General features: G+C 25.7%; 4 protein-coding genes across 4 annotated transcripts; all 4 read right to left on the bottom strand.

Annotated features, from left to right (window-relative positions):
- Positions 1–303: 303 nt before the first annotated feature.
- Phum_PHUM522850 (heterogeneous nuclear ribonucleoprotein, putative) lies at positions 304–1,964 on the bottom strand (the record flags this gene model as incomplete). The annotated part of the gene is made up of 5 exons (XM_002431312.1): positions 304–388; positions 669–755; positions 1,184–1,207; positions 1,565–1,598; positions 1,916–1,964. The coding sequence occupies 5 exons, from the start codon at positions 1,962–1,964 to the stop codon at positions 304–306; spliced, it is 279 nt and encodes a 92-aa protein (XP_002431357.1).
- Positions 1,965–2,591: 627 nt separating this feature from the next.
- Positions 2,592–4,772, bottom strand: Phum_PHUM522840 (uncharacterized protein; the record flags this gene model as incomplete). Its single annotated transcript, XM_002431311.1, has 4 exons — positions 2,592–2,646; positions 2,790–2,844; positions 2,939–3,250; positions 4,724–4,772. 4 exons carry the CDS (start codon positions 4,770–4,772, stop codon positions 2,592–2,594), a joined length of 471 nt encoding a protein of 156 aa, XP_002431356.1.
- A 1,665-nt stretch (positions 4,773–6,437) lies between these two features.
- Positions 6,438–7,865, bottom strand: Phum_PHUM522830 (heterogeneous nuclear ribonucleoprotein, putative; the record flags this gene model as incomplete). The annotated part of the gene is made up of 3 exons (XM_002431310.1): positions 6,438–6,570; positions 7,300–7,450; positions 7,769–7,865. The coding sequence occupies 3 exons, from the start codon at positions 7,863–7,865 to the stop codon at positions 6,438–6,440; spliced, it is 381 nt and encodes a 126-aa protein (XP_002431355.1).
- Positions 7,866–8,276: 411 nt separating this feature from the next.
- Phum_PHUM522820 (polyrC binding protein, putative) lies at positions 8,277–9,482 on the bottom strand (the record flags this gene model as incomplete). Its single annotated transcript, XM_002431309.1, has 5 exons — positions 8,277–8,348; positions 8,448–8,570; positions 8,685–8,948; positions 9,047–9,220; positions 9,411–9,482. 5 exons carry the CDS (start codon positions 9,480–9,482, stop codon positions 8,277–8,279), a joined length of 705 nt encoding a protein of 234 aa, XP_002431354.1.
- Between the last annotated feature and the right edge of the window lie 1,488 nt (positions 9,483–10,970).

The raw sequence follows: 10,970 nt of genomic DNA, 5'->3' as shown, positions 1-10,970 counted from the left end.
CACACAGCTTTTTCAATCATAATTTTTTAATAATAATTATCATTATTATTTTGATTAGTTTAAATCTAATTTTAAAATCATATTGATTGCTTATTATTATTATTATTATTATTAATTATTACATTTACTATTATTATTAATATTATTATAAATAATTAAATAAATAAATGAATAAATAAAAAATTAAAAATTATAAGAAAAAAATGGTAGGTACGGTTGATACCTGAAAACGTGTGAATTTGATCCGAAATATTGCGGCTGTAGTGTGCTTCCTGGCCATTGGGGGGTCGTGGGACCTCGATATTAATGTATCGGCGTTTTAACAATATGATTGGGAGCAATGAAATGATAACCCGGCATCGGCATACCAGCTGTTTCCATTGATATCCTGAAATCATTTAAACATACATATATATATATATATATATTTATTATAATCGTGACGTAACCGTGACAATTATTAATAATAATAATAATAATTTTTTTTTTCCCAAATTAATTTGTTTACAATATCGATTATAATATATATAATTTTTTTTTGTAACAAAAACAAAAAAAAAGTGGTTACATTAAGTAGGAAAAAAAAAAAAAAAAAAAATAGAGAGAGAGAGAGAGAGTGAGTGAAAGAGAGAAAAAGAGAAAAACTAACATTTTTTTCTTCAAACCACTTTTTTTTCTTCCCTTTTGTAATGAATATAACTGAATCAGGATCACCAGGATCAGTTACACTGTAAATGATAAGATTGATTGATTCCCTTTGGATGAAAGAATAATAATAATAATATAAAGGAAATATCGGAACGGTTTACCTGGTTTAGGATCCCACGTTGGAATTGATGAGTTTGTTTTGTTTGTTTTTTTTTTTTTTTGTTTTTTTTTTTTTTTGTTTCAACCGTCAAGTCTTACAATTCAATTATTAATTAATTAATTAATTAATTAATTTTTCATTTAACAAAAAGTTATAATTATTATTAATTTAATAAACTTAAAAAATTAATTTTTTTTTTTTTTATGATTTGAATATTTATTTATTTATATATTGTAAAATTAAGAAGAAAACTTCATTTACAAAGTACTCTCACTACTAAATATTACCAAAAAATAATAATAATAATAATAATAATAATAAACATTAGTTTTTGTGTATAAATATAAAAAAATAATAATAATAATAAAACAGAACATTTTGAAATCTAATTTTTTCTTTCTAAATAAAAAAAAAAAAAAAAAAAAAAAAAAGGATTAGACAAAAATTTTCTGCATGTCCGTCCAATTGAAAAAAAAAAAAAATCATAATAATGATAATAATAATAATGATAATATACAAATACGTCATAAATCAAAAAAAATAAAAAATAAAAATAAACCTATTTTTTTCCAAAAATTCACCTAAATTAAATAATATCGAGTCAAAAATTTATTTTTATATAGATTTAAAAAAATACAAAAAACGTCAATTTAAAAAAAAAAAATAAAGAAATCAAACCAATTAATAATTCTTTGGATGTGTTTTAACGACATTCACAATTATTACTTTTAATAATAATAATAATAATAATAAAACGATTCGTTTTCCTTTTCATCGTCTAGTCTCCTTACTTAGATTTACATATATATATATATTATTATTATTTTTTTTATTTTAAACAAATTCATTTTTCTAATTTATCCATTATCCATCCCTCCTTTACTTTAAATTTATAATTATTGTTTATTATTAATAATAATAATGATAATGATAATAATTTAATTTAAAAATAATTAAAACTGAAAAAACTACTACCACCACTACTACTACTATTACTAATTTAATAAATTTTTTTAATAAAGTTTTTGCCCTTTCACGTTCCCATTTCCCTCACCATGCATACTTACATACAAACGTACGTATGTGCCTGTCTACACACGCACTTACGCACCCCCACACAATTCCCCCCCCCAAAATTATCGAAACCCAAATTCATTTTTTAATTTACTACCCTTCGTACTATCAAATTTTTTTTTTTTAAATCATTATTATTATTATTATTATCAATATTATTATTATTATTATTATTATTATTATTATTATTATTATTATTATTATCAATATTATCATCATACACTAGTTATTTTTTTTTTTCTACACGTCAACACATTTACTTCATATTATTTTCATATATATATATATATATTAATATATAATTTTCTTCTGCTTCCTTTAAAATAAGATTAAAATAAGAACAAAAACAAAACGTCAATTATCATCATCATTATCATTATTATTATTATTTTGATTGATTTAGTGCTTGCATACGGATCGTCAATTTTATTTTATTATTATTATTTTTTTTTTAGTCACCATAAGAAACAAGCATTTCAATTTTAAAAAAAAGTCAAAGCTGCAAATAAAAAAAAAAATTGGGAATACTAATTTTCCATTTTCCCCTTTTCCTTTTTCCCTATTTTTTTTTTTTTTTTTTTTTTAGAAATTAATAATAATAATAAAAAAAATAATAATAATAATAATTAAATCTTAATTAATTAAATCTAGAAAAATTTCATTCTTAAACGCATTAAGGATTAAAAAAAAAAAAAAAATGGCATTTACACTAATTACTAATAATAATAATAGCTAAAATGTCTTGTATAACTTTGGTAAGAGAACTAAAAAAAAAAAAAATAATGATAATAATAATAAGTCATAATAAGTCATAATAAGTCATAAAAAAAAAACGGTCAGTTTTGGAACAATAACAATGAACTCTCAAAAAATTCATTAAAGTATAAATAAACAATTATTTTTTTACGAGGGTCCTTTCATTTTTCTTTTGCTTTGTTTTCCTTTGTTTTGTTTTCCCTTTCCTTTAAAAAAAAAAAAAAAAGTGGAAAATTGGAAAAGTGAAAATGCCACTTTTTTTCTTTTTTTTTTTTTTTATTTAATAGGGTGCAAATTTACTGCGTTCCGTTTTGGGTTTTATATCGTCATGATCGCTATTTCTGTTACGTGAATTGTAAGACTTTGTGTGAGAACGGTGTACTCCGGTTGTTTGAACCTGAGATCCACTCCCTAAACCGCCGGCCAAACCTAACAATTCCGTCAAACCTCCCAGTGCCTGAAGGCTTGACAGAGCATTCAAAGCTCCCGGTTTGGCCAACAGTTGTGCGAGTGGTAAAGCCGATGCTAATGGCGAAGCCGATGATGTCGTCGTTGAACTGCTTGCCGTTGTCGAACCGCCGGAATTTGGGGAGTTTTGGGCTTCAAGATTTGCTTTCTGAAGTTCCACACTGAGGATTAAAAATTAAAAAAAAAAAAAAAAAGAAAAAAAAGGATGTGATGTTTAAGTATTTCGATCGTGCGAATGTTTGAGTGAGTGTGCGAGTGTGTATTTGCGTTTTAAATGCCTTTTTTTTTTTTTTTTTTTTTTTTACAAAAAAAACGCAAAAAAATACACGGAAAAATAAGGGGTCCAGTGATTTTTTTCCCTCGGGAAGAAAAAATCGAAAGGACTCGTTTTTGCAAACAAACAAAAAAAAAATGGAATCATCATGTTAATGAAATCATGGTTGTGAATAAATAAAATTCAAGGATGTCATTTTATTCGTCATTTTTTTTAATGTCGACGACAAAAGTTTTTGATGTGCTTGGCTTTAAAAACGTTTTTCTATCACTTCTGCTAAACATATATAATAATAATAATTAATTAATTGCTAAAAAAATAAAATTTTTGCTTTTGTTCACAGCATCATCACGAAATTCTCCACATTACATATTTTAATAAAGCCAAGCAAATCAAAAAAAAATCATCTGTCAACATATTAAAAAAAAAAAAAAAAAAATTTAAACAAATAGGAGGAATTGGTAACATTTCAATAAGGTATTGGTAGCAGGTCACGTGATTATTATAAAACTACATAACCGATACGGAAAAAAAAAAAAAAAAAAAAAAAAAAAATTAAGAAAATTTAATCTTGAGACTTGACACAAATTATTTTATAATTCACTGATTCTTTTTTTCTTCTTATTTTAAAGAGAGAGAGAGAGAGAGAGAGAGAGAGAAAGTAGGTACTAGCCATCTATCATCATTATTTCGCCTAAAAACAGTGCAATCACGATGACCTGCTGGTAAAAACATTTCATGGGAAAACATACAAAAAAAAAAAAAAAAAAAAAAAAGAATAAAAAGGTTTTCAGGAAGGCAGGATGAGGATTAGGAATAATTAATTAGGATGATTTCGGTACACGTGTGTGAGGAGCAAGGATAATTTGTGCTCTCATTAGACCCTGCCTATTGAATTTAATATAATAATAATAATAATAATCAAAAAATGATTAATTAATTAATTAGCAAATAAGCAAACCTATTCTAGCCTTTATCTAATTATCTACATGATAGCCGTTTACTTTATAATGATACCTATTCGCGCTTTTTTTTTTTCTACTCCTGAATGAATAATAATAATAATAATAATGTTATTAATAACTAACCTACCGTCGGGTATATACGAATTCATTTTTTTTTTCACACTTAAATAAGTGCAAGACTTGAAATGCATAAAAAAAAAAAAAAAAAAAAAAAAAAAAGAGGACGCGGTACGAATTAATTTAAATTTTTTTTTTTTTTTTCGCGCGCTTTCGTTTAAACGAAAATATTTTTTGAAAAAAATAATAATAATAATAAAAGAAAAACGTTTAGGACTTATTAGAAAAAATAATTTATTTTTACAAACGAATAAAATCAACCTAATTTTGTAGCGCTGGGAACTTTTTTCAACGTCTTGAGAGTCAACATGGTCCGAGAGCACAACTGAACATGGGATTTTATGAACAAGCTGGAAGAGAGAATCGAGAAACCTGTAATTTTGGAAAATTTATAGTTAGTAATTTGGTATTTGGGATGTTCACTGATAATTGAAATTATTATTATTATTTTTTTTTTTTTTTTTTTTTATCGTCGACAAGAGACGACTTCGGGATTTCGAAAAGAAAAAAGAAAAAAAAAAAAAAAAATCATATCGTTCTCAAAAAAAATGAAAAGGAAAACAGTAAGAAACAGCTTTTTTTTTTTTTTTTTTTTTTTTTTACACGATAATAAAATAATATAAATATGAGCGACCTAAATATTAAGAATGCTGTTTCAAATTATTTAAAAAAATCAAATTTAATCCAAGGATGGATCATCGAATAAAATCAGGAGGAATTTCACAAAGAAAAAAAGAAAAAAAAAAGGATCAGTAAACACCCCGTAAAGTGGTTTTTTTTTTTTTTTTTTTTTTTTTTTAAAGTAAAAATAATAAAAATAAATAATAATAATAATAATAATAATAATAAACCGGATTTTCCGGGAAAAAAATTTAAAAAATTATTTTTTAAAAAACAAGGGATTTTTTGATAAAAAATACAAGGTAGGAGGGGCGGTAGGAGGCGATTCTTATGACGACAATGATGACCCTTCTTCAATTTTTTTTACCCCCCCAATCCTGTAAATCCTTTTAAATTCAAAAAAAAAAAAAAAAAAAAAAGACAGAAAGAAAAGAAAAACAAAAAGACGAAAACAGAAAACATAAAAACAAAAAAAAAAAAAAAAAAAACCATAAAATAAATAAATAAATAAATAAAAGGAAAAACTGATAGAAAAAAAAAATAAAAAAAAACGACGAATCATGCACAAAACACATCATTTCCCAAAATTTGTATGTTTTCACTTTGATACGAAAATAATTTAATTGATAGAAAGCAAAAAAAAAATTTTCATAAAAACGTGTCCAAGTTGTAAACGTGATACGTTACATTACATATTTGTACATAAAAAAAAAAAAAAAAAAAAAAAATTTTCCTTTTTACCAAAATAATCAACAACAACAACAAAATATTACGTAACAGTAATAAAGTCAATAATCGAAGGGAATATTGAAAACATTCAAAAGAGTTTAACTTTTTTACACAACTTACCACCCCCCCCCACCACCATTACAACCCTTACCACAACAACCCTTAACATTTCGAAATTTAAAATTTTCATGCGGGTAAATATTTTTATTTCTTAGTTTTTAAACTAATCAATTTACAATTTTTCTCATCTAGTATATTATTATATTATAGTTATTAATTTTCCAATTTTCATGCAATGAAATTCCCCTAATTCGTTAAAGTAAATAAAATAATAATAATAATAATAATAAGTGTGCAAAAAGAAATAAATTGAAACGAACGAACGAACGAGGGTCATCATGCAGTTTTCAGATTATAAATAAAAAAAAAAAATAAATAAATAAATAAATAATAATAATAATAATGATAAATAATAAAGCCGACCATTAACCAAATAAGCTAGCTCATTTTTCTAACTCGATTTTTTTTTTTTTTTTTAAATTTTATAAAAAAAAAAAAAAAAAAAAAAATATTAATTTATCACCAAGGATTAATTAATTGGTTGTAGCATTTTACTACTACTACTCTACCTCATGTTGATGAGGTATTGAGCCAAAGCCACCGCCTCTGGATTTCCCGCTATCGTAATCGTCCGATCCGTATTGCCTCCCTCCCGCTCCTCAGAATTACTGATTCGTATCATGGCACCCGAAAGCTGTCTGTAAATTTATAAATTGACCTCTTTTTAAAAAAAACCGTAGGAAAAACGTTTTCAACCTACCTCATGTTAATAAGATACTGGGCCAAAGCGACAGCATCTTGGTTGCCAGTTATAGTGATCGTACGATCAGCTGTCGCTTCGCGATCATCCGATTTCGATATGCGAATCACGGCTCCTGAAATTTGTCTGCAAATAAATTATTTAAATAGCCGTTACGGTTGTTGCCACAATTTCTTCTTCTTCTTTTTTTTTTTTTTTTAAATAGAAAAATTAAATTAAAATAAATAAACGAGTAAATAATATACGTATGAAATTAAATGAAATAAATAAAAATAAATAAATAATCAAACGAAAACCTTAAAGAAGAAAACAAAAAAAATTAAAAAAAAGAAAAATGAAAAAAAAAATTGACTAAAGGGGCAAAAATCGTAAAAGCTACTTTTTTTTTTTTTTTTTTTTTTTTTGGCAACACTTTTGAACGCGTTATTATTATTATAAATAAATAAAAAATAAAAATTTCAGTACAAAATTTAGCCGTTCGAACGTGATGCGATACGAAACAATAACTGGCATTTTTTTTTTTTTTTAAAATTGTAAAATTTTACGCAATAATTTTTTTTCTCCAAACGTCATTTTCTTTCTTTTTTTTACACTTATTCAATTAATTAATATAATTTGAATGTCGCAAGTAATTTTCATCTTTTTAAAATAAAATTGATGTATTTACCTTATTTCAGCAATTTTAGTGCCCCCTTTACCGATGATGCATCCGATAAGCTCATTGGGAACAGTCATTTCATGTGTTTGCTGACTGTTGCCCTGTTGATTGCGGCTCGGATTGTTTGTACGCAGTTGACTTCCAGCCAAGGCCGCCAAAGCTAGAAAAAAACCGGGTTTAATGTAGTTAATAAAAAAAAAAAATAATAAAAAATAAAAATTTTTTGAATGAGCGAAATAAAGAAGAAGCATGCGTTTTTGTTTGTTTGTTTGTTTCTTTTTTTTTTTTCATTGCAATTGATTTAAATGAATTTTATGAAATTATGTTTTGAAAGGACCAAGGAAATAGAGGGAAGGAGGATTTTGTTCAGAGGATTATTATTATTATTATTATTATTAGGCAAACAAAAAATAAAACAATAAACGAAAAAAAAAAAAAAAAAAAAAAAAAAAAAAAGATATAAATTAATCTTTCTTACCTGCAGGATTGAGCCCGCCAGTGTTTGTTGTGTTGAGTGCGGGGAGCCCCAAGGCCGCCAACCCCGCAAGCGGATTAGCAGCACCGATCTGCCGCATCTGTAACGTCAACAGATCAATTCTTCCCTGGCAAAACAAAATAACCCCCCTCCCCGAATACTCCCTCCCTCTTTTATTCAAGCATACAAGTTACAGTTGTGCCGCGATGATGAGAGATCATAAGAACAAAATGAAATTATGTAAATTTTGTGTACTCATCGAGGCAGAACTGCAGAGGCTCAATTGAATTTAAACAACAACAACAACAACAACAATAAATTCAATACTTTTGCCATCTTTTTAATTTTCTGTTTATTTAGTTTTAGATTAAAAACAAGTAAAAAAAAAAATAAATACTAAATACCAAAGTTCAAAATTTACCAGTGACGGTAAAAAAACTTTTCATTTTCGTTTTCATTTACAAAAATTTATGTTTAAAAATTTTTTTTTTTTTTTTTTTTTATTGACGTCCTAACATTCTGAACCAGAATCAAATTCATCAATTAAATGCCTGAACCTTTTTATTTTATTTTCAAGAGCACGCTAAAATTTTTCTTTTCTTTTATCAAAGTTAATTTATCGATAGAAATTTTTTAAATTGAATTTAAATTTCAAAAAAAAAATTTAAATAATTTTACTTACATTATCATGTGCGGGTACAGCATAATTACCCTGAATTGTATAGGCTTGACCACCTGCAAGAATGACGGGACCAGCGACTTGAGGCTTCGGACGATATGGAATAGTGGCTCCTTTTGGAGGAGACTTGAAGAAAAAAAAAAAAAAAAAAATTTTTTTTTTTTTTAGATTTAAAATAAACTTATAAGTTAATACGAAATATCCATTCCATTCATCATCATCATCATCATCATCATTTACCTCGAGCATAACGCAACATATGTGATATATACACTGGGTTATTGCTTCTGAAGTTCCAGAAATGGTTACTGCCCTTTCCGTTGAGTTTGGAAGCATTTCCGATGCAACTTGAATGGATGCTCCGGTAACTTCTCTGATTTCTTTTATTTTAGATCCGCCTTTACCGATTAAAGAACCGCACTGAGATGCCGGCACGATCAAACGTAAAGTTATTGGTGGTTTGGGAATACCCATTGAACCCCCTCCACTCTGTAATTCTTGAAACTGTAATAAATAACAATAATAATAATAATAATATTAATAATTTTATAATATTTATAATAATTCCATTAAATATCTATGCCATCTATGCAATGTCTCACCTCTTCAAATTTTTTGCAAATAAGTGAAAATGCTTTAAAAATAGCATTTGTGGGTCCCGTAACAGTAACTATACGCTCTGGACAAGATCCGTCTGATATGTTAATCTTGGCTCCCGATTCTTCGCGAAATCTTTTAACAATTTCACCTTTTTTTCCTATTATACTCCCAACTTCCTATAATTTATTATTTAAATTAATGATAATTATTAATAATAATAATAATAATAAAATTAAAAAAAAAAAAAACCGTTATTCGTAGTACGTGCAAAAGTCCCAGTTTTTTAAACTATTTAAAAAAAATGAAACATCAAATTTTTTTTATAAAAAAATTAATAATAATAATAGTAAAATTTCAAATATTTACTTTTCCTTGCATAATGAGTCGAATAGTAAGCGTAATATTAGGATCATCATTTAGTAGATGTCTGTCCTCCATTTTTTTTTTTTTTTTTTTTTTTGCCTTCGGAAATTGGTTTATAAATAAGACTTAAATTCAAGACAGCAGCCTGAAAATCAAAAATAAATGATACAATAATTATTTAAATTATTATTATTATTATTATAATTACTCTTATCCTTTTTATCTAAATTCAATATTGAAAATCTCAAATAAAGAAAAAAAAAAGGGGAAGCCTTATTATTATTATTATTATAATCACATACGTTGTTTATACATATAATATAAATGTACCATATAAAATACAAAAGTTTTTTTTCCGAATAGGTATTTAATTACGTCGACTTAATTAACGACGAAAACTAATAAAGATTGAGGGCAATTAATATTTAAAAACCATTTCAACTAACCGTTTTGAAAACTTTTTAAAACCGCATCGGTTTAAATTATACCGGGTATTAATTTCATCCGATGTCTAAAAACATTTTTCCAAAATGCAAAAAAAAAAAAAAAAAACTTTGACAAATCGACTTTTAAAATGTAGCGTAAAAATAAAAAAAAAACAACTTGGTCGAAAGTTGTTTTAGTTTTCAAAACTTCAAATATAGTTTTTTACAATGAATAATAGCTGACAGACAATTCTTTTTTTTTTTTTTTAATGTAAGAAAATAAAAAATAAAAAAATAACCAATGAAAGCGGGGAATGAAAAACATGGGCTTCAACCACCGACTTATTCTGCACATATTTCAGGGCAATTTATATAAAAGAAGTCGTTCATGGCAACGTGAGGAGAAAGGGGGATGCAATTTCCATGGCAACAGGAACTCTAGTGCTCCAGTGGGATGAAACCATCCATCGTGACGTACTCACAACACACGTAAGACTTGTCAAGAATTATTAAAAAACCATTTATATCCACCCGCAATACGAAAATGATAATAATAATAATAATAATAATAATAATAATAATAATAATAATAATAATAAAATCTTTTTTTAGAATTTAAAAATAAAAAAAAATGATTTAAAATTATTTTGACTTTTTTAATTTTTTTTTTTTTTTTTTAATGAAAATTCACACAAATTGATTACGTCTCTCATTTTATCATTTAAAAATAAAAATAATAATAATAATAATAATAATAATAATAATAATAATAATAATAATAATAATCTTCTGCTTTTTTATTTTCATCTCTCTTCTGTGAGACAAAAAAAAAAAAAAAAAAATTATTATTCGTTTAGAAATTTATATAATTGCGCAATAAAATTAAATTGAAAATTTATTTATTTATTTTTTCCAGCTCCCCTCCTCCCCCCCTCCGTTTAATAAAAACGGTAGTCGGTTAGTTAGTTAGTTATATATACGTTCGTAAATAAATAAAAAAAAAAAAAAATTGAAAAAAAAAAAAAAAAAAATTTTATTTATAGCTTTTAGGTTGCAAGTCTAGGTTAGAGTACGCCCCCTTCCCCCCCCCAAAAAAAAAACGGGATGTTAAGTCAGGCGTAGGGGATTTTTTTTTTTT

The sequence above is a fragment of the Pediculus humanus genome, genomic scaffold, assembly GCF_000006295.1.
Source record: "Pediculus humanus corporis 1103172108284 genomic scaffold, whole genome shotgun sequence".
Lineage (NCBI taxonomy): Eukaryota > Metazoa > Arthropoda > Insecta > Psocodea > Pediculidae > Pediculus > Pediculus humanus.
This window is presented reverse-complemented; position numbering and strand designations above follow the sequence as displayed.